At 46.3% G+C, this 22547-nt stretch overlaps 4 protein-coding genes across 7 annotated transcripts; 3 read left to right on the forward strand and 1 right to left on the reverse strand.

The window, feature by feature from the left end:
- Positions 1 to 89: 89 nt before the first annotated feature.
- On the reverse strand, positions 90 to 5350 carry LOC126322414 (cullin-1-like). Of its 2 annotated transcripts, XM_049994335.1 has the most exons (7): positions 4944 to 5350; positions 4745 to 4854; positions 3614 to 4532; positions 3324 to 3447; positions 3025 to 3129; positions 2883 to 2960; positions 90 to 2772 (listed from the first exon to the last, which is right to left on the reverse strand). In XM_049994335.1, exons 3-7 carry the CDS (start codon positions 3733 to 3735, stop codon positions 931 to 933), a joined length of 2271 nt encoding a protein of 756 aa, XP_049850292.1. In that variant the 5' UTR covers positions 3736 to 4532; positions 4745 to 4854; positions 4944 to 5350; the 3' UTR covers positions 90 to 930. The 2 variants fall into 2 exon arrangements, with proteins under 2 accessions (XP_049850292.1, XP_049850293.1); XM_049994336.1 differs by lacking the exons at positions 4745 to 4854; positions 4944 to 5350 and having other exon boundaries at positions 2883 to 2942; positions 3614 to 3855.
- Positions 5351 to 9075: 3725 nt separating this feature from the next.
- Positions 9076 to 12092, forward strand: LOC126322415 (arf-GAP with coiled-coil, ANK repeat and PH domain-containing protein 3-like). Of its 3 annotated transcripts, XM_049994338.1 has the most exons (6): positions 9106 to 9274; positions 9364 to 9439; positions 9516 to 9611; positions 9687 to 9745; positions 9810 to 10275; positions 10332 to 12077. In XM_049994338.1, the coding sequence occupies exon 6, from the start codon at positions 10413 to 10415 to the stop codon at positions 11649 to 11651; it is 1239 nt and encodes a 412-aa protein (XP_049850295.1). In that variant the 5' UTR covers positions 9106 to 9274; positions 9364 to 9439; positions 9516 to 9611; positions 9687 to 9745; positions 9810 to 10275; positions 10332 to 10412; the 3' UTR covers positions 11652 to 12077. The 3 variants fall into 3 exon arrangements, with proteins under 3 accessions (XP_049850294.1, XP_049850296.1, XP_049850295.1); XM_049994337.1 differs by having other exon boundaries at positions 9076 to 9274; positions 9810 to 12092; XM_049994339.1 differs by having other exon boundaries at positions 9076 to 9274; positions 9830 to 12077.
- A 12-nt stretch (positions 12093 to 12104) lies between these two features.
- Positions 12105 to 15697, forward strand: LOC126322416 (uncharacterized). Its single transcript, XM_049994341.1, has 3 exons — positions 12105 to 12340; positions 12438 to 12864; positions 14102 to 15697. The coding sequence occupies exons 1-3, from the start codon at positions 12236 to 12238 to the stop codon at positions 15559 to 15561; spliced, it is 1992 nt and encodes a 663-aa protein (XP_049850298.1). The 5' UTR covers positions 12105 to 12235; the 3' UTR covers positions 15562 to 15697.
- Positions 15698 to 16669: 972 nt separating this feature from the next.
- On the forward strand, positions 16670 to 17823 carry LOC126322394 (RNA-binding protein PNO1-like). Its single transcript, XM_049994315.1, has 5 exons — positions 16670 to 16846; positions 16957 to 17106; positions 17180 to 17263; positions 17361 to 17539; positions 17607 to 17823. The coding sequence occupies exons 1-5, from the start codon at positions 16712 to 16714 to the stop codon at positions 17743 to 17745; spliced, it is 687 nt and encodes a 228-aa protein (XP_049850272.1). The 5' UTR covers positions 16670 to 16711; the 3' UTR covers positions 17746 to 17823.
- Positions 17824 to 22547: the final 4724 nt, after the last annotated feature.

Below are 22547 nucleotides of genomic sequence, written 5' to 3' on the forward strand. Positions count from 1 at the left end.
GACATGATCCCCACCTACTCCTCCAGCCGCACCATGTTCTGGCTCAACGGCCTCGTTCGCGGGTTCTTCTTCGGCTACTTTGTCCGCGCTTTTTCTTCTCTCTTCCCAAAACTCTTCTCGCCCCTCTTCCTCCTTCGATACCCTCTTCGGGTCCTCAAAAAAAGCTTCGGAAAAACCGCCCTCCGCTCCGGGTGCTTCGTCTCGATCCTCGTCGGCGTCTCGCGGCTCGTCAAAGTCTCGTTCACCACTCTCTTCAAAAAGGACCACCCCCTGATCGACTTCGCCAGCGGGTTCGCCGGCGGCTGCTGTGCAACCACCGTCCAAACCAGCACCGAAATCACGCTCTACACTGTCGGAAAAGTCGTAGAAGCCATCTTCCAAAAACTCATCAGGCTCCGACTCCTCCCCTCCCTCTCATTCTCAATAGAACTCATCTACTCGATCTCGACCACCCTCCTTCTCTACGCCGCGTTCCTAGAACCATGGACCATCCGCAATTCCTACAAACTATTCCTCTCCAGAGCCACCGCCAAAATCTACGACAACCTGACCCAATCCAGCTCAATCAAAGACGTACAACTTATGAACGGAACCGAAAACCTCAAACACCAATACTTCAAGTACAAGCGTTCTTAATAAAAAAAAAAAAAAAAAAAAACTCTGAAAACGGCGATGTACGAAACAGAGAGCGATAAAAATATAAATTTTAGTTATGGGCCATCTTTGACACACACGTTCGCATCCACTCTCGCATGCGCACAGAAGGCTCTCGATGGACGAAAGAAACTCCAAATGCGAAAACATCAAAACTATCAATCAAACGCCTTATCAAAGATCATTTCGGACAAGCGAGATTTTTTTTTTTTTTTTTCCCTACCCGCTGCTCTTTTTTTTTTTCCCCCCCAGTCGGCCCCCCGTCTTCCGCGCGTCCTAGGGCTTGTAGTTGTAAATGTCCTTCTGGTTTTCGTCGCGTTCTAGATACTCTTTTTCTATCAAAATGTCGATGCACTTTTTGATCAGAGGCACAGAAGGCTTAAACCGATTCTGAAGTTGGAGAATCACCTCAGAAATCAAGTTGGAGTGATCGCAAGTCTTTCTTCCCTTCATGATACGAACTATCGAAGCTTGAACCAAATTATAGCGACCCTCTTCAATCACCTGCTGCATTTCGACTGTCTCTTTGGCTTGCTCCTCTCTGAAGAAGACGTTCACCATCACTCGCGCCCGCTTGCTCTTGAAATTGGGATTGACCACCAGCACCTGACGCTTGTCCAACTCCATCGAGCCGGAACCCGATTGACTGCACAAAACCTTGGTCTTCAAGAGCGACAAGATGGTCGCACGCAGGGTGCCATCGTTCAGCTGAGTGGCGATCTGCAGGTCTTCAACCGTCAGCTCGTCCGCATTGTTGAACAGCAGCAAAATGGCCATCTGGTAAACGCTGCATTGAAGCACGTAGCCATTGCGTGGATTCTGGTGGCAGTGAAATCGAAGATCCCCTTTGCACAGCTGGTGGAGCCAGTTCAGCTTGCGGCCGTTGAATTCGTTCGTATAAAACGCTGAGAACGCCTGCTCCCAACAGGCGAGCTCCTTCGGGATCGAGAAACTCCTGACCGGCGCTTGCAGGGGCCAGAAACTCGTGCCCAGGACAAGAATCGAAAAACTCGACGAATTGAGCTCGCTGGAATTGATCGTCGCCAAAAAACGCTCTTGCAGCTCCTTCGAAAGCTCGATCTCACTGAACATGCGAGTCAACTTGGACGTATATTCGTAACCGCAGTTCTGCTTAAGCTTGGAAATGACCTGCACCTCCAAATGCATGCTGGAAGACGTTCCGTGAATCAACCGCTTGGCCAACATCTTCGAATAAAATGTCTGAAACACGTCCTTATCCTCAATATACTTGAACAAGAGCATCACGTTATTCAATGTCTCAAGCGTCTCTTGCTCCTCCAAGGATTTATGACTTTTCTTGAGCAACGTGTCGCAATACTTAGCAATCAACTCGGGCGACTTGGTCGATCCGTGCACCTTCGTCACCGCATTGTCATTGATGAACTTGCTGCACGCTCTATCTAAGGACGCCACGAACCCCGTGTCCGAATTGAACGCCTCCACGACGAGCGAATTGTACTTCTTGTGCACGTTCAACAAGGCCGTCACGTACTCAACCGGATTGCTAATCGTCGTAGACTGCACCGCACTCACCTCATTCAGCCCAGCGTGATACACGTGCTCCTCAAACGTATCTCTAAGCGGATCAATCGCGTACGAAATCCTCGAAAACAAATTGTACATTCGCGCCAAATCCTCCACCTTGTCCTCATTCAAAATCTTCGGAAACTCCTGCCATATGGCCTCCTTGTGCTGGTCAATCAACACCTTCTCCACCACCCTAATCAAATCGGATGCCATGCACGGATGCAAATACGTCTTCACGCGCTCCTCCTCCTCCTCCAACCTCTTGGATATTTTCTCCATGTAACTCGATATCGTGTTCTCCGATATGAACTGCATCGACTCCGCCGTGTAATACCGCTCCGTCGCCCTAATCAACTGCTCCGAAAATTTCGTGTCGTACAACTCGGAATTCGACTGCGACTTCTTCGAATTATTGGACAACAACAACACGTAAGACTTTATCACGTCCTGAATCAAGTGCACGTCCACCTGCTCGCCGTTCCTCTCCCTCTCTATGGAACTCAGCAACGTCGCCGTCAGCCGATCCTTAATCTCCTTCAACATGTACCGATTCCATAAAACCAACCCTAGCTAAAAACACCAAGACGTCAACACGCACTCCCAAAACGCAACACCCCCATCCACATGCACGGCGCCGTATGCAACCTCGTCGCCACTCGTCGCCGGCCAACGCAACGTACAAAATAAATCTCATACACTTCATTTTCTTCGTCGTCCGACCCAAGCTCCAACTGCTCTCTCTTCACCCAGTGCAAATTCTGCGAGATTAAATTAGTCCCCTCTCGAAATCATCACCTCCAAACGCGCAGCCTCAACTCATACCAAATACCTGAACACGTGATTGATGTACTTCATCGACGTGTTAAATCGGTCCCACTCTCTCTTGTAGTGTTGCAAAAGGCAATCGTCGGGGGTTGCCTCTGCCACCTATGCCAAAACAAGAGGCCAAGCGGTTAGGCAAGTCGCTCTCCAAAACGCAAGGGCAATCCTGTCACGAAAATAAAATCCGCCAAAAAAGTGCACAACAGAACACAGGATTACTTTGGCACTCGCACGAACTCTGTACAAACCAGAAAAACGGCACCCACCCCCTCCCAACGACACAAACTCAGCAAACATACTTTGAATAAGCCCTTGATGTATTCTTTTAAAAAATTGAGAAGACTGTAGTAAAGTTCTCTACCTCCAAAGTCAGCTCCTTTGCAAGTCCCCTTGTTGTTGTCCATGCAAAATTGGTAAACATGGCTGGGCAGTCGTCGGTCGCAAAATACGTCAATGTCGGTGAGTCGAAAAAACAAAAGAGCCATTTGGCACCCACGTAGCAGCAAAAACAAACGAAGCTTCAGAAAGCCTGCTTTTAGCGCTGTTTTTGCATTGCAGTTCTTCAAAAACCATCTAGGCCAAAACGTACGTATACAGGCGCATCCAGTACTCGTTGGAAATCCCCTGATTCAGGTTGAATAGCAATTGGTTAAGGCCATTCTCGAGGTCCGGCCAAATGCTCTCCAAGGTCACTCTTCTATTTGTATTCATTTTATCGAGCAAATGCGCCGGTCAGTCAGTTAAATCAATAAATGTTTTGACACAAGGCTGAGCTGGTAACGACGAGAGGAGGATCTGTGGTAGCTCACAGATTCATAGTACTACAAAATTAACCGCTAGCTGCTCTATGTGTGTGCTTTACATGCGTTGTACAAACGCATATTTGTGTTATGTGGTTTTTTTATTATTTTACTGATTTCTTTGGCAAGTGTCATCTCATCACCCGACTGAAGGCCCTCATTGCCTCTCCAACCCACCTCGGCAAAAGAACGCTTTTCGCACTGCCACGCAACCAATCCCTACGAGCCGCGCGTGCCTTTCGCTCACGCTAGAGGCAAGCGTTCGCGTTTTACAGGGCTCCGACCAGATGGTTTCATCTTGATATCGACCCACTATAATTTCTTGCAACAACTGCAGTATTATCAAAATCGCTGCCTTCTGGAACGCCTATCGTAAAACATCCCCTACCATTTCTTTTCATGGCAAACCGCAAAAATGAAAATGGCCGTGCTAGTCTTGAGCCAGAGACTCGAATATTCGTATCTCTTTGCTCTGGGTGAAAAGGGATTTTTTGTGCATCTTTAGCTTTAAATTTTTTTTTTTTTGTTCGTTGTGTAATACTCGTCATTTTTTAGCTCGTCCTCCAAAAATTCCTTGTTTTTAATCCACTCTTCACACTCTTCCTGCGTTCCAGAAGGATGAGTTATCATCCAGTCTATTTGTCGCTCCAAGGCTATTCTCACTATAGGACCGGGCTTCAGACCGAGTACTTCGATAATTTGATCTCCCTGTTGTGTACAGTTTTTAAGTGGCTGGAGCGTTAGGAGGAGAGAGCGCACAGCTTGAACACAGGAAAAAACTGGGTCCGGGCAAAGCGTGCGGTCGTTCCCAGTCTGGCAACGACGAGCGGCATTCGCGTCGACGGTTCACTGTGTTCGACTGCACTCTTCGAACGGTTTTTGAATTGAGGTACTAAGAAAGCCAGGGACGGCGCACGTACTCGAAAATAGGGTTTAATCTTCCATACTTCGTATAGTTTTTTTGCGTGAATTTGATCGATGAATCGCTTTTGCAAAACAAAGGGTCTGCTGCGCTGGTCATCTGAATCAACTTTGGCTTTTTATTTAGTAAAGAGCGATAGAAACTGAAAAAATTCGCATTCTGAATGAGCCTGAAATTTCTTAAAGTGTGCGACGTACAGGGAGGATCGAAGACTGTTTCTGAGATTTCACCTTTTGGGTAGGGCAACAATCGAATAACTGCCAAGTTCAACGCCAGATTCCAATATTCTCCAATATCTCGTAAAGCCCTTCCCAATCTTAGCGTATTTAAGTCTCCCGACTCGTCCTCTAGTTCTTGTAGCAGAGCTGAAAACTCCGGAAGGATTCGGTGCAAATGCAAAATGCAATCGGTGTCTTTTTTGCTAAGCTTAAGGGATTCAAACAAAACGTAAAAAACAATGTAGTTTCTTCGATTGTCGCTGATTTTGTACTCGATATTGGCCAACGGAAGCAGCAGGGCAGCGAAAACAAAAATACCCTGTTGATTGCTGCCATTTGGAAAAGACACAAGGTTGCTCTTTAGCATTTGAACGGCCAGCCGAACATACGTGCAACACCGGAGAGGTAGGGTTTTGGAGTCGGTTGCATTCGCCGTTTCTGGTGGAATTTTAAAAACAGACAAAAATAATCCTGTTTTCACCATAAAGTGAACACCGAGCTCAGGCCGTCTAGAGGCCATGGTCTTTGTTATTTCATTTCCTATCCTTTCTCGCGCCAACTTGGTTTTAAAAGCCTCGATTACAACAGCATTTGAGGCTGCTACGAGGACTTCGGTGTCAATAACGAAGTCTTCTAGTCTGCAGAGAAATCGCAAGGTTCGAGCGATCCGCAGAGGGTCATCGATAAATGTCTGGAGTGGGTGGAGCGGTGTCGTAATGTACCGTCTTTTTATGTCCAAAATCCCGCGCCGCGTCCAGTCTTCGACCCGGTGAGTATTTATATTGTAAAAGAGCGAATTGATGGTCAAATCTCTCCTAAAAGCGTCTTCAGCTGGAGAACCAAATTGCACTTGAGGAATTCGACTGTTGCTCGCGTATTGCTCTGAACGCAAATTGGCAAAATCAATCGAGATGTTTCCAATATGCATGACAGCAGTTTCCAAATGCTTTGACTGTTCTGGATTGATACGGACAACTCCAAAAGAACACTTTTCTAGCTTTTGAAGAGACAAAAAATTATGAACACATTTTGCAAACTCGCATCCTATAATATTATCTAGGGCGATGTCAATATCACAAGAGTAAATTCCCAAGATCTTGTCACGGACCCAACCGCCTGCGACCCGGAGGACGGTAGTCAGGTTGAAGTAAACAAGCACTTGCTTCAGCAGTTCAAACATCTTCATTTCTTGAACAGTGAGCGCGAACAGATCGTCAGCATCGACCGAAATACACTGCCCATCCTTCAGCTCTGACGCCTCGCTGCAGCTTGATCCTCTTTCATTTGGCGCGGATGAATGTGGACACATAGACGAAAGACTGAATTATCATGAAATGTAGTTCCGGTCGCCTCTAATCGAACACTAGACCCTGAATGGCTCTCTGGCATAAATTCGCAAAGGTTTGATAACTACACGTTTCGTCTTGAAGTCGAAGCGCACTAAGTTTTAAGAGAATAAACGCACTTAAAATCCCGGTTTATGATTTTTTGCCAACTTCAGCTAATGGAAGCAGAGCGATTTAAAAAAGCAAGCGTTTCGGTACAAATTCTAAAAAAGTTTCAATAACTTGTAAGTTCAGAAAAAAAGTCCCTGTCCCCGTAAACCCTAAAATGAAACTCGGCTGTTTGCTTTGGCACCCCTTCAAACAAAGCGACGAGTGTGAGGTTTACTGTTTTCCTAACATCTTATCATGTAACAACAGCGACAATAAATCGACTGCCTTCCTTGCACGCTCACTCGTGGCTGCGCGGTGGTCAAGGTATTGGAACGCGAAGCTATACAATATGCCATAACATGGAAGTGCCGAATTTTTCAGACTTCAATTTATGTTGACCAATTAGCTTTTACAATAAATTTGGGATGAGGCCTTTAGAATTAGGGTCGCAAAAACCGTTTTTCTGGAGCCAAAATTTATTTCTTTTTCCTAAGAGCTCTCAATAGAGTCGTACTTCGTACCCCCGAAAGCTCTTTTTATAACCAAGGCCTGGCGCCGAAATTCAAATTAACGGAATGAAAGCCGCGACGAATGCTGCTCTACTTGGAAGTCTACCTATTTCTAAACGCCTTCATGAGGCCATTTTCTTTGGTAAAAGCTAACATTTTTACAGTCCGATTTGGTGAGTTGTGCATAAGACAACTGAGGCAGTAACTATCTTTTGGATCTGTTTCATACTACAACACGTCAATATTATAAAGAATGGCAAGCAGCACACAATTGCTTTTGATTTCACCAATTTAGCAACTCTGCTTCAATGAATTTCTAACGCATTATAAGAAGCCTTGTATAGGCCGACTGTGTTACTGCTATGTTGATTTGTCAGATGGAGTGTTCTCGCTACTTGTCAGCCACGTAACGATTAAGCAGTTTATGCAGGAAGTATTTTTGTTTAAAGAGGCACCTCAACTCGTAGAGCGACAGATTCCTATCGCGGTCCTGCTAGAGTTGAACTGTGCTATCTCTATTAAATTAGCATTTTTATGTGTGCAGTGCAGTTGTTGATTTTAAATTGTCAAAAACGCGCTCGTCGTGATCCAATGCCCGAAATTTGGCGCAATACCGTCGCAGATTATTCCGAATATTGTCTACAACTCTCGAATTTGTTGCCTTGCTTGCACTGGCGTTGATTCGTTTGATAGAGGGTCCATTTCTAAAATCAAAAGACGGCATCTGTTGCCTCCAACTGACCTTCGAGTTCATTGTCAAGTTCGTATTAGATGTACCCGGCGGGTGTTTTGTATGTGAATAAATCACCGAATACATGTTTGCTGATGCCATTGTGTCGAATTCGAATAGCTTTCAAGTGGAGCTAAAATGACTGACCGTGAACGCGTATGACTACCATTGAATGCTCGTAATTGGCCAAATTCTGCACAATTCGGTTAAGCATTGACGGCTGTTTTCAAAATGACACCGAAAACATTGCAGACGCGATGAATCAAATATCGCGTGGATTGAGGAATCCCGGGAAGTTGTACCTCTTGTTATTTCTTTGATATTGAAAAGATAATGAGCTTTTTCTAAGAAATGCCGTGCCAGGCGTAGCTGAGGCTTCCTGGGAGTTCTAAACAACACTGAGACCCGTTAATAACTTACCCAAGTGTCAAAAGAAGTGTGCCCTCTTCTAATCGGTTAGATTCACTGCCTATAAACTTTGTGTCGCGCAATTTGTCAAAAGGCGCCATCCGCATATGTCCTTTCAGCCCTTAGTGTGATTAAAGAGGGAGCAAATGATAGGTGCAGCAAAGGAATTTTAAAGCCTTTATATTCCGAGTTGACGAAAGAAGCACCCAAGCGGGGCACACAAAGAAGGATGGAACATGTTGAAGTGCTTCGAGGAAGGTTAACATACATAAAGTTGTCGCAAAAGATTTGATTGTTATAGAATTCGATAAATGAAGCAGGAAACGCAGCTGAGAACTTGTTAGTGGCATTGTCTACAAAATATCCGGGTGAACTAATCTCTTGAATCCGCTGTTTAGCTTGCCCACTTGTATAATAGCACATCCAGAAGTCGCAGAAAATGATCTATTATTAGTTGAGCGGCCACCACTCAATTCTTATCGCACACTGAAAATAACAGCTTCGTTTGCGACAACATTTGGTTATACTGCAACCACATCATTACAGAAAAAGGAACGTAAAATGCGCACGACGCCAGCGACACTTCACACTTCAGGTAGTTCGAGCTTTGGGAATCACCCCACAATTTAAGTGAGTCTAATATAATCTCGCAAGTTGGCATCAGTGAATGCTTACTCGCCGTCAGAAATTGACCGAATTAAGCCTAAATGAGCAATTCATGGTGTATTTTTTTGGATAGAAGGTAAAATCAGTAGCTACTGAATAAGATCGGAGAATTTACGGACGAATAAGATAACTAAATTCAGTAGACGAGCGTACAAAAAATCAAATGGTTCGGTCATGAATGAGGAGTTTCAGCCAAAGCGCGTAGACAATTACGCTAAGAATTATAGCATCTAATGAAGCGATTGCGCTTGAACGTGTCTGGATCTAGGGGTCGAGCACGAAAAAGGGGGGCCAACTAGGAATTTGGGTCGGCAAAAAAATTTCTCTTTATTAAAATTTGCTGTTATAAAAACGCCAATTAGTTTTTATGATATGTCTGGTCTAGTTGGTGATAGTGATATATCTGGTTGTGAACTTTCGGACCAAGTCGAAGACCTGTCACCCAATCAATCTACAAACAATCAGAAACCTGTTAGCTTCGACATAGAACACACTCCAGTGAATATTTCTGAAGTAACCTCAGATTCTCCTTCAATAAGAAAATGCGTTATCGATAGAGTGGTAGGCCACATACATTTTTCGCTAGGGACGACCTGAATTTTAGACACGCCTGTCGCGTTTAATAACTCAAACGTCTTATCTATATAAAGGCAAATATTCAGAATACGATAGTCCAAGCAAATACGTTGATAAAGCTGATTCAAGACGCGATTAACTCTTCTAATGGTATTAATTGAGCGCATTGAGAGCCCCTCGCTATAAGGGGTGTGCATACATGTATATGTAACTCACCATAAATTAGCTTTTACCAAGGCTTTAAGGGCTGTTTACACAGAGCTCGACTCGACGAGAAAGTCCATCCAAGTTAAAGGGTTTGAAGTTGAAGGTCTAAATTCAAGTACGGATTTATTTTCGTGTTGCAAACCACGATGTGTCGCCCATCACTAAACTCTGCGTCTGCCTATCTATACAGAGACAGAAGATTATTTTTTAAACTGTGGACACGACATGGAAATCAGACGTTCTAATCTAGTAAGTAAGAGGTCCGGCTTGTAACTTTCTCCTTGTCTACTAATGATTTTAATACTTTGCTCAGTTTCAAATAACCGGAAAAAGGTCAATATCTTTGTTACAGAATTTGATCTGCAAGGCGAGATCAGTGAAAAGAAATTTTAGAAAGTGGAGTTTGATGTGCAGTAGGACAGATGCGCTGGTGGCAAAGATTTGCCAGCTTAAGAGAAACTCGAGTCGCTTGCACAGTTTGTCGAAGGAGCTCGTCATCTGCAACCAAGATCGAACGACGATGTTTTATGAAACCGCTACCATGTACAATGAATATTATGCATATATGACACTCACCTATTTTGAGGCAATTTTAGATTTGACTGGTATACAGGAGGGTCTGGCGAACAGGGTAGAGGAATTGACTGAAAACGCTTTAAGGGCAAAGAGCGCGCGTAGGTTTATAAAAATGCATTTTGAATTGCTTTCGTCCTCATTCAGGACTTTGAACGAAGAAAAGTCAAATCTGCTGGCCAAAAAGCCAAGTCAAAATGTGCTAGGTAGGATTTCTATGCAAGGCTATTTATTTCTCAAGTGCAATTCTAACGTATTCAAGCGGAAATTTTTCGTCTTGAAGGACAGCTTTTTTTTTTGTCACAAAACTGCTGACACTGAAAAGTCGAAGTTCGTCTTGAACATGCTACTTTGCTCTGTAAGACCTGCGCCTCATCAGAACAGAAATTTTTGTTTCAAATTAATTGCCCCACAAAAGACCTTGACTTTACAGGCCGAGTCAGAGGCGCTAATGAACGAATGGGTCGAAAAGTTGAAAACCTGTATCTCCGCCCAACTAAAGGGGATGTCTATGAATCGCAACAACCCACTTACGAATGCAACGAAAGAGTCCGACGCGCGGAATCTGCTGAATCCGGACTTCTTGGAGCTGGGATCCTCTTTAGAGAAAGTGTATCGGTATAGCGAGAGAGATCGCGCAAACTGTTTAGAGATGATCAAAAATTTGTTCATAAGCGACCCTTCGAATGAACAATGCGTCGATTGCGGAGACAAGCTGCCCACGTGGGTCTCTATTAACCTCGGGGCCCTCATGTGTCTAGAGTGCTCTGGAATCCACCGCGCCCTGGGGACGCACATATCTCGAGTAAAGTCGATTGTCCTGGATGAGTTAGAATTTAGCACGATATTGCTGATCGGGTCTATTGGAAACTCGAACCTCAACTCGATTTATGATCCTCAAGGTTTACTTGTGTTGAAGCCGGATTCCAGCAGGAAGCAAAGAGAGGCGGTCATAAAAGCGAAGTACGAGCAAAGGATAATGGTTCCAAAATACGGCAACAAAGATTTAGAAGCGGACGGCAAAGAATACGTTGATGTTTCCTCCGAGCACATAGATGAAACTGCAAGTCTACAAGCGGAGCTTGCGCACACCATCAAATCTGGGAACGTATTAGATGTGCTGAGACTGTACGCCCAAGGAGCCGATCTCAACTATTGCTATCATGACGACTTCTCTAAATACCCAATTCACTACGCAGTGAATGTTGGCTCAATTGAGGTGCTGGAATTTTTGATTCAAAACGGCGCAAACATGAACGTCCAAGATGATTATAAGAAGACGCCCCTGCACTATGCCGTGGTTGAAAATTCTCTTTGTGCCGCGTTTCTGTGCAAGCACAAAGCAAATATTGATTTGCTCGACGCAGACAACAACATGCCGATTGACATTGCTCTGAAATTCCAGAATGCGAATTCGCTGACGTTGCTCAGACTCATAAGGCTCGCTCGAGAATGCGAGCGCGAAGAGAGCAAGCAATTTTTGGCAGAGTTGGACGTGTTTATTATGGATACGTACAATCGAGAGCTCAGCCAGCAACAGGGCTCGGGTTCCGTCGAGCAGGCAGAGGGTCTGGCAACCTAGCGCGAATTCTCATCTTCTCTCACTCAAGGAGAAGGTGGTGTGTTGTTTGAAGATGTTTTGAGATATCTAGGATATTGTGAACAAACTAGAAGTGTAAGATTGTACAAAATGACAGTGTTTTTCTTGGACTTTTCGCGGTGCTGTATGGCCACGCGCAGCAGGTGGGGGAGACGCGAACGGCTTTATCCGGGGGTTATTCAGGTTTATATCGGAAAGAATTTATGCGGGTAAATAAGCCACGTTTTCTCAGTCCGCGGGCTGGACTGCCTCGTGCAATTTGGCGCTGTATTGGGTTTTCCGCCGCCATGCTGTCGCCTCCTTTTTAATCGGCGATTTGAAAAAGTCGAGCCCAGGTCAATACGACAAACGAACCACAATATGTGTGTCATGCGTTTTTTTTAGTTTGTATACTATGTACCGGTTTAAATGAACCTGTTTTTCGAATTTTTGTTCATATAGTATTGACCTTCGATAGCGTCTACAAGTCAGTAGCTTTGAATACTCCTTTTCGATCCGGTTCACCTGATACATTCACAGGATCTACGTGTGTATTTTAATCTAAGCGCTCTTCGAAATTGAAAGCTATGAACTCTTATTCGGACAGATCCGTAGATAGGGATCGCAAGAGGTCCCGCGATGGAAGCCCGGCGGGGCCGTATGATCAGAAGCGAGTGAAGGAGGGTGACAAAGTACGTCGAGACTGGGTTGGCGGGTTTCTGAATGTTGCTTGCCTGTCATTTTTTTAACCGCTAGGAGCGCTTTTCGCGTTGTTTATTATTTGTTTAGCACAACAGCGGCTACTCTCACAACTCACATTATGGAGACAGTGGATATTGGAATGATAGTAAGAGTGGCTATCACGGTGATTCCTCCGGCGGCAGCAACGGTGCAAACCGCGGTCGCCTGGAAGATGATCCCATATACCAATCTTACACTGGGGTTGGGGGTTATGTAGCCCGAGATTATACCGATAAGTCAGTCTTGTTCTCTGGGCCCAATACCGGGATCAATTTTGACAAATATGACGATATCAAAATTGAAGTTGAAGGAAGAGATGTGCCCGAGCCGCTGAATCACTTCGAAGATGCGGGACTCGATCCCCAACTTTTAACTAATATCCGCCTATCCAAATACGACAAGCCGACCCCCGTGCAGAAGCACTCAATTCCCATAATTTTGGGGAACCGTGATCTCATGGCCTCTGCTCAGACTGGTACAGCAAATCACATTCTGTTCTTTCTGTTTTCGATGATTACAGTGACTACCGTTCGTGTCACGTCGACTTTAATATTTTTGAATACACACTTTCGTGCCTGTGCGCCGACGTTTTGAGCGATACGAGTTAGTGCCTCGATTATGCTCCTAGGACGTTTGCGCATTCACATACTCGATGAGGGTTTTTGTTTCGAGAGAGAGTGTACGGTCTTGCGTCGTACGATACGATTTAGCTAAAGTGGTGAAGAGAGATTGCAACTGTATCGTCTTTCTCTCTCGTCAAGGGAGGTTGGTGCGTATAATGCCGTAGGACAAGTGGGGTTTGGAAGAGATCGACGGAGAAGAAGGTCAGCTCGAGGAGAACTGCAGGAAGGAGACGCGTGGTCGCGAAGGATTGTTCTACGGATACGTGGCGGAGGGGAGTGTGGACGTGGCGCGGCTGGGGCCTGGCGTCGACGTGGGTTTTGCGGAGATTTGGAACTGGAGGTTGTGGACGGAGAGAGCGCGTGTTTGGGATGGAAGATGACGCTGCCGTCGACGTGTTGGGCGTTGCCCGGTGAGGGGGAGTTCCGGGTCGCGAGGGCGCCGGGAGTGGAGTGGCGGTTCGCCTGGCTTGCCACCGCTACGAAGGAAAGGGAGAGAATATGCGCTCTGAGTTGCGCTATTGTTCGTCTTTCCTGGTTGGCGGGGTGGGGAGTGCATGGCCGGAGACGCGGTCTTCGCTTTACGACGGTATCCGCGCGCTGCGGAGGGGGTGGAGGGGTGCTCGATCTTGGAGTCATGGTTGTGGTGGGCGTCACATTGAATCTCTCTTTTCTACCGAGCTTGGACGATGTCGTCTTTCCTCGTCGAATCATTTGGTTCAGTTGTACTTTTGCTCTCATCGGCTATGTGAATCGCGCGCAGATAAGACTACGCGATTGCTGCCCCGTGCCAGCGGCCGTGGGGCGTGCACCCTTTGTTTTGGTGCGGGTTGTGGCGTGCCGGTGCGGCGATGCGCGCCGGAGCGGAGGTGCTCGCGTGCGCGTCGAGTGTGTGAGCTGTGTTATCTCAGGGCGAGGCGGCGTATATGCGTGTGGAGAGTTCGGCTATTTTGTGTGGCGTGTTTTTTTTTTTTTTTTTTTTGTGTGCCATGTGCGTGTGTGTGTGCGTGTGGTATTTGGTGGTGGGTGGAGGGGGTGGGGTTAAGGCGGTTGCAGTCGTTGCCGACGTGATTTTAACCACGCGTTTTTTAGGATCTGGAAAGACGGGTGGTTTTTTGTTTCCTATTGTGGATGGGTTGTTGAAGGCGGGCCTTGGCGGGACGTGTCCGCCGTACGGGAGGCCCGCGATGCCATACGCGGTGGTGCTGGCGCCGACGCGAGAGTTGGTAGTTCAGATTTACCATGAGTGCTTGAAGTTCGTTTCCGATACGAAGATTCGAGTGTTGTGCGTGTATGGCGGTACGTCTAAGACCAAGCAGTGCCGAGAGGTTGAGCGTGGCGTCGACATCATCATAGCGACGTGCGGTCGTCTTCAGGACTTGTGCAACGTGCACAAGATTTCTTTTCAGCGAGTTCGTTTTCTTTGTTTAGACGAGGCGGATCGCATGTTGGACATGGGGTTCGAGCCCCAGATAAGGTCGTTGATTGAGAAGTCGGACATGCCGCCCCCGCGCATGCGTCGCACGATGATGTTTTCGGCGACGTTTCCGCGCCTGATACAGAAGATGGCGGCGGATTTTTTGGACCAGTACTTGTTTCTCAAGGTAGGCGCGGTGGGTTCTACGAGCGAGAACATCACGCAGCGCGTCAAGCGCGTGGAGGAGCACGAGAAGGAGAACGCCATCGTTACCGAGTTGCGCGCGTTCACGGGACGCACGCTCATTTTCGTCGAGACACGTCGCAAGGCCGACTGGCTGGCCCGCTACTTGCAGTCGCAGGGGTTTAAGGCGCTGCCAATTCACGGTGACTTGAAGCAGCACGAGAGGGAATACGCGCTCGAGGACTTCAGGGTGGGTCGGTACAACATATTGACTGCGACGGAGGTCGCCGCGCGCGGCCTGGACATCGAGAACGTGGGTCACGTCATCAACTACGACCTGCCCAAGAACATCGACGACTATGTGCACCGCATCGGCCGAACCGGCCGCGCGGGGAACGTGGGCCTGGCGACCGCGTTCTACAACTCGAAGAGCTCCTCGATCGCCAAGGACCTCTACGACTGTCTCAAGGACGCCAAGCAAGAGATTCCAGACTGGCTCGAGAAAGAACGGTTCGCCAAGCACTCGGGCAGCCAGGGCCGCGGCCGAGGCGGGTGGCACAGCAACAACCGCTCGCGATCTGGTGGCGGCAACGGCTATAACGGCTATTCTTCTCACAGGTCCATGAACAGCAATTTTTACAGCAATGGCTACGGCAACGGCAACGGCGCCCGCAAGTGCTCGGACGGCTACCACGTCGGGTACAACGGCAGCGGCGGCAGTCACCACGCCTCTGGCTCGATTGGCAGCGGGTACGGGCCCGCCTACGCGAACGGGACCAACTACAACCAGGGCTTCGGCGGAGCCATGCCGGGCTCCTACGAGAACGTCCCCTATCCGTCCTATCCGTCCGCCGCGTCTTCCAACTACTCCGCCATCAACAAATACAACGGGTACACGCCCTACCCCGTGTCGTCTTCAATGCAATACACCTCTGAATACCCATCGAAGTGACCGCCGTAGCCATCCTCGGTGCCTACACGCCTCCAAGAAATGACGTTTCCCTCGCTCTCTAATTTTTCACAAAACTGCAGTCGTCGAAATTTTAAAGTCAGATTAGCCCCTGAGGACTCCCCTCTCTCTCTCTGCTTTTTTTTCTTTTTTTTTTTTTTTTTTTTTTTTTGTCCCTCGCGTCGTCCCCGTCTGCGCGTCGGCCGCGCCGCTCCACACGCCCTCGAGCGCGTCGGCCGCGGAAATTTGCAGAGCGCGTTTTTTTGTTCCTGTCGCGAAATCCGTGCCCCCGCAAAAAATATTTATTTTTTTTTGGAAAACTTTTCCTCATTAAGCCCACGATCTCTACACCCCCCCTTGAGGCAATGCCCATCATTCCCGAAAAAATCCTCAACTTCTGGCACTGGTTCCTCAGAGTGACCACCCTGAACATCCCCCAGCGCCGCGAACAAATCCTGTTCGGCGGTCTGTTCGCCCTATCCCTATACCTCATACACAGCTACGGTACGCGTCAAACGCGCCACGGGCCGACACGCCTGCCGCATGCACGACTGACACTCCCTCCCTAGGCAACACCCTGGTCCTTCCAGAACCCTCTTTTTCTAAAGAGGAAAGAGCCAAAATCCAGAAGGCCAATTTCGAGTCCTCCAGAGATACCGGCTTCTATGAACGACGCTAGCCCGTTCCCGCTGTTCATGGCTCCTCCTCCTTCTTAAGAACGGAGGATCAATTTTGTAACCCTCTTGCTGGTCCGTGCCCCTCCAAGTGCGCGCAGCGCCTCAGCTTGAATAAAAATTAGCCATCTCCTCTACCTTTTTTTCCCCCTTCCGAGAACCGCCACTGCTACCTCTAAAAAAAAAGATCAACAGACGCAAAAACTTCCCGCATCTCCTCAAATCGCGGGTGGCCCCCTGGTCGGTTTCGCCCATAGACCACCGCAGCCACTCAACCCTCACACCACGCATTCGATGCGTAGGAGCGAAGAGCACATGTCCCCGGAGCCCCTCCATGGTGACCAGAATTCGTCCGTTCTCAGGGCAACTTTGCGTTTTCAGCAAAAAAAAAAAATTTGTTTTTGATCCCAAATTTTTATCGCAATTTTTCCACTTCTCCCATCTTGAAGCCGTCTCTCTATCCACCCGGTATATGTCACATGGCTCAGGTTATCATCAGTGAGGAGAGCCTCTCTTCGGAATTCGGGCACGACCAGAGCCCTTCGGAGCCCAATGCATGCCACACCGACAGCACGGACGTCGTGTTCGACGCCCTGAGGCCTCATCAGATGAACGTATGAAGCGCGCGCACACCCCAACAAAACTGGCCATTTTAGAGGTAGCAATCTCCTTCTATTGGCTCGAACCGCGGACCCTCGCCCTGACTCTGTTGTTCTTTTTTCAGGCCGGAATGGCTCAATTCCGTCGTATACCCGTGCCGAACAACCGCCTCACCGCACTCAGAAATCACTGGGCGGAAATATACACGCCCATTGTCGACAACCTCAAACTGCAAATTCGAATGAACACAAAAACCAAACATGTAGAACTACGTGTATGTATGGCCTATATATATATACACAATGTACACATCTTTTCGAAGCATTGACTTCTTTTCTGCTTCGCAGACATCTCCAGAAACAGAAGACATCGGCGTCCTGGATCGCGCCGTGGAGTTCATCCGAGCATACCTTATCGGGTTCGAAATATCTGTACGCCTCTGGTTCGAAGCAAAAACCAACGCGACATTTAGAAGCGTCGTTATCAGCATCCTAGTTCTAAACCCTGTCGCCCGTTTTTCAATTCCAGGACGCAAAAGCGTTGCTTAGAATAGAGGACCTCTACCTTCAATCTTTCAATGTTGACGACGTCAAGCACTTGACCGGCGACCATCTATCTAGAGCTATTGGAAGAATCGCTGGTAAAGATGGCAAAACAAAATTCACCATTGAAAATGCCACCAGGACACGTATCGTTCTAGCTGACAAGTAAGTATCTTCCGTACGATTTTCATTATTTGAAGGGGGCAGTGCTCAAAACTAAAACTTTCTTTAGGCGAATTAGCTTGCTTGGTTCCTACCAGAACATCAAGTTAGCTCGAGATGCTGTTTGTGATCTGATTTTGGGTGCACCTCCATCTAAAGTCTATTACAAACTACAAAATATTAGCGCTCGACTCAAGGAAAGGTTTTGAAGAATTCCCCTCAGTCGGATTTTGAACTATGTATATTTCTAGTCCTTCTATATAGAGGTCATACCGCACGAAAAAAAACATAACACCCGTTATTGAAATTTTTTATTTGTCAAAACTTATTTCTAAATCGTAGCCTGTGAAACCTCGCTTTCTGCCCTCCTCTATCTACACAAGCTTACGTTGCTACCGAACATATCATGAATCGCTTTGATGCAGTTTACGACTCAATTTTCACATTCATGTAAAGCTCTTTTAGTTATTTGCTCGGACTCATCTCGTACTTCTCGTTCACTGGCCAGTCCACATTTGCTTCTTTTTTCTTCTTTACTTGATAGTCATAGCCGAGTGTACCGACCGTGATTCTCGTCGAATGCAAGTCGTCAAAGCCGCGATTTTTCCCCCACTCCGGAGAACGCGCCCAGCTGCATAAAGAGCGGGATAAGGGCATCTCGAATGCAGAGACACGGTGTGTGGTGTGCGGTACGCTGCATCCGCAGGCGCCAAGAAAACAGCTCTTTTGTACTTTTTTAAACGCTTGCAGTACCATAGCGTCGCGAGTGTATTATAGTCGCGCTCAAAACTCGTGTTCAATCACAATACAGCAATAAAGTTCACGTCATGCACTGTTGTATTCGCTCTATCAACAGTCTGCTCGGTCGTTGAGGTTTTGAACTTTTACCTGAAAGCGGTCGTTATCACGCAGCGCAGGAATTTCATACGCGCCCCAGAAGACAAGCTATACAAGCTTGGAGAGTAGCATTTTTCGTGAATGTACCTGATTTTCTTCGACTACGCGGCACACAATTAATATCATTCAGAAGGCGCCCACATGATCATCGTTATCCCATCCTTGATGGGCAAAATAGTCTGCACAGTTCTAGGATCTTCAAATACGCGTTTGTTGAAAAAATGTACCGCACCCTTCTTGTTTGAGGGTTTTGAGTAATTTCCCTCTTCATTGGGTTCGGAGGTGCTCGCGTTCACCACTTTGCCTCTCCAGAGGGTATTGTCGACGATCAGCACCCCGTTCTTAGCCAAAAGATTGCCATCAAAAATGATATTGTAATAGTTGACGTAGTTGTTTTTGTCGGCATCGAGGAAAATCACGTCAAACGGTTTTTTGTCAGGGCGATTCGCCAAGTTATTTAAAAATTGGATACCATTGCTGTGAACGCATTCGACTTTATGACCTTGTGGATGTCGGCTTATATTATCAATCGCTATTTTAAGTGCCCTTTCATCAACATCACAGGTCACTACCTTACCCTCTGGTCCGAGGGAGTTGGCAAAGCACATGGCGCTATACCCCAGAAAAGTACCAACTTCAAGAACTCTACTGGCTTTCGTCATTCTTATGATCGTCTGAAGCCAATGCGATTGATAGGGTCCGATAGAAATTGTAGAGCGTGGCTCGCTTTTAAGTCGACCAAGAGTTTGTTTTAGATGCGTCGGTTCTGCGCTAGACCACATTTCTACGTAAGATTGAATAGTATTGGGCGTGATGCGATTCTGGCCCTTTGTTCTCTGTCGCTTGTCTACGCCAAGTTTTGGTTGGCTAGACTCTCCTGTCGCGTTGGTGGTGGCAATAAAGGGTGAGGTATTCTCCTCGCTCCTCGTTGAAGTGGAGGCACGCGAAAGGAGCTCCTGTTTGTATTTCAGAGGGCTGGACTGACGAAGGACGTCCTGAAGATAGGCAGTGGAATGAGCGAAACTTCCGGGCTTGCTCAGGTGGTGACCGGCAGTTCTGTAGTTAGGCGGTCGTTTGTTATCTTGTATATAAGCTTGGAATTGTTCTTTTGGAAGATCAACTATTGACTTGCATTCTGGACTACACGCACCGTGAGATTCGCTACAACATTGGTCACAAAGCACGATAAGAATGTTGCATACGGGGTTTTTGCAGTTTCGCATATGGTCGTTTTTACAGCCACATTTTTGACAGGTCGACACAATTTCAGAGCTGGCGGACTCACCTTCCAGGCCATGCTTGCTCCGTTCATCGAACTGATAGTTTTTGCCGAGATACATGGAAGAGAGACCGTTCTCTCTGACATTATTCAAGTACTGATTAATGCCTCCCTTCAGGGTGTAGACATTTTTTTTTGTTTTGATTTGACTCAGATAAGCGCCGATTTTTTCGCAACGTATACCGCCAGTACAATACAACAAAATTGGCTTGGATGAAGGCTCTTCAGAAACGATCGCGTTAACCGCAGCGAAGGCATCGCTGAACCGATCAATTGGAAGGCGGATAGCATGCAAAAACCGGCCAATTTGTGATTCATAGTAGTTCCGACAATCAATGATAATTGGAACTTGCTGCTCTTCTTCCGGGGAGTTATGACCAATTGCAGAGAGTCTCTCGTGCCATTCAAGCGGAGAGATGGGTGTGAACGATTGGTTATCGAGTTGGAGTGATCTATTGAGGTCTGGCTGAAGAGAATCCTGTACAAGTCGCTCTCGAACTTTGACAATCAATCGCTTAAACGCTACTGAATCGTCGGTGTCCATGTCGAGTGAGGGCCCTCTATTCAGTTCTAAATTTCCGAGATGATACTTAGCAGTAAACCTTTCAAGTGCAAAGAAGAAAGACTCATAGTTGTGGATAGGAACGCTCATTTGAGCATTAATTCCTTCTGAAGCAATGTAAATTCGACCAAGTGCGTTGAGAGTTTCGAGGATGACCTTTAATTCCGTACATGCTTCTTCAAGACGCCGAACTCTGACATACTTGTAGAATGAGACATAACGGTGTTGGGGGGGTTTCCGAGGAGGGACAGGTCGAGGCGTCAGATAATCCGTAACCAACGGGACGTGATTACGGCAAGTTCTAGCTTGAGACTGTGCAGATGGTTTAGCTGCGCTGTGAAGACAGCGTGTCGGGCGACAGGCCAAATTGGTTCTAGAAAAAAAGAAACACCCGCTGATCAGCATTCTGTCAATCCTTCGAGACAAGAACCATCCGAAGGGTTTCAGATATAATGTGTGTTGGCTTGTATGCTCATTGCATTTAGGTATAGATTTCGTAATTTTTTTTGCTATACGATTTTCAAAAAAAAACAGGAGTTGCTGAGATGTATTTCTTCCTTAACAAGAGAATTTTCACATCCCAATGAGATTTTCGAACATGCAGCTACATGAAAGTTCGCGCTCTCGAATAAAAGCGGCTGAAGCGAGGCAGAATCTTTCAATCTCTTTTTTCACTAATAACTATCACCGACAAAAAACTGTTTTTGAATTCTCACTGTCAGCGCCCGGTCGAAAAATAAAAAAAATCAGGGAGCAAATTATAAAGCGCATTGAAGCATGAAATACCTGACTACAAAAAAACTGTGTGTAAACTGTTTTTTTTGCTGCATACAAATCTAAAGAGGATTTTATGATTAGCGCTTCAACTGCGAGGCACAAACTTTTTGATACTTGAGGCATCATTTGTCTATGCCTATAAAAACGCAGAATATAATATCTTTTTGTTCGAATGGCGTCGAATGCAAGAAGTTTGCCCGAATCCCCGTTTGTGAAGAAGATTTTAGAAATGCTGAAGTCTCCTTGTATAAGTGCTGAGTTTGACAGCCTTGTAAAAGAAGTACTGTATGACGAGCTCAACGACGCTATAACCGATATTTGTAGTCAGCTCCTGCCAGATAGTGCGAGAAGGCTAAGAGAAATGAAGCCCAAAACGGATCTCATGGACTACAGTGACCTTTTTGCTGCTGTTCGAGAAAAATTTCCTGGTTGCGAGATCACTAAGTGGAACTATAAAGATGAGGCAGGGAGCATTTATGGTTTTCCTGAGAGCATTTCAGCGGACGTGGTTTATGCGGGCGATGAGGTGTACTTTTGTGATATACATCATGAGACTGGTATCATGAATTTAATACTTCTGATACGAACAGCTAATCAGTTTGCTATTTTGAATGGAAAATCGCCAAGTTGTATAACATTTACCAGGTACGCTTCATTGAAATTTTTTGTAAAAGGAGAACCACCAGCTGTAGGAGGTGGCTGTAAGTTGGCTTCTAATGCATACCGCGCAGTCAGAATTTTATAATATACCTGAAGGAGGCGGCGGTGTCGCCTACGAAAATAGAATTTTTCGCATCTCATCTAAGCAGTAAAATGAATAATGCATGTATCTATTAACACTATTGTGTATGTGTGTCAACAGAAAAGCGTGTGATAGGGTGGTTCAGGTGGCGGCTATGCTGAAAATCAAAATGGTTTTTGTGTAAGAGAGGGGCGTATCAAAGCAATTGGTCATCGATGTAAACGGGAAAAGAATGTCACTTCGCCTCCTTTACCGGTGAACCAAACTTTGCAGCTATAAAAAAAAGTTATTGATGTTTTCAACAGAATAAACCAGTTTGGCAAAAGAGCTAAATCGGCAAAGCTACAGCGTGTCATTGGAAACGATTAAATGTAAGGAAAAGCTGTAAAGCGATGAAAATTAACACGATATACACACGTGATATGCAACAGACTTTTACTACATACACAAAATACGCATATGTCAAGGCAGGACTTAGTTTTCATCGTCTTGACATATTTGTCGTCGTAGCAATGAAATGGTATCTGACCAGGGATGAATAGCAATAGCGTCTTTGAGTAAAATTTTTGCATGGCTTAGGTTGAATTCAGCCGCAATATTTATTGCTTCTGCCCACTGTTCGACAGTGACGTCGCAATTTTTCTGCTTCTTAAACACTGGTAGAACAGTCCGCTCGAAATATTCATTGCCGTGGATTCCACTTCTCTTACAGATCGTTTTGTATGACTCGAGAAGGAGGTTTATATTTGTGGAC

Source organism: Schistocerca gregaria, unplaced genomic scaffold (assembly GCF_023897955.1).
Source record: "Schistocerca gregaria isolate iqSchGreg1 unplaced genomic scaffold, iqSchGreg1.2 ptg000808l, whole genome shotgun sequence".
Lineage (NCBI taxonomy): Eukaryota > Metazoa > Arthropoda > Insecta > Orthoptera > Acrididae > Schistocerca > Schistocerca gregaria.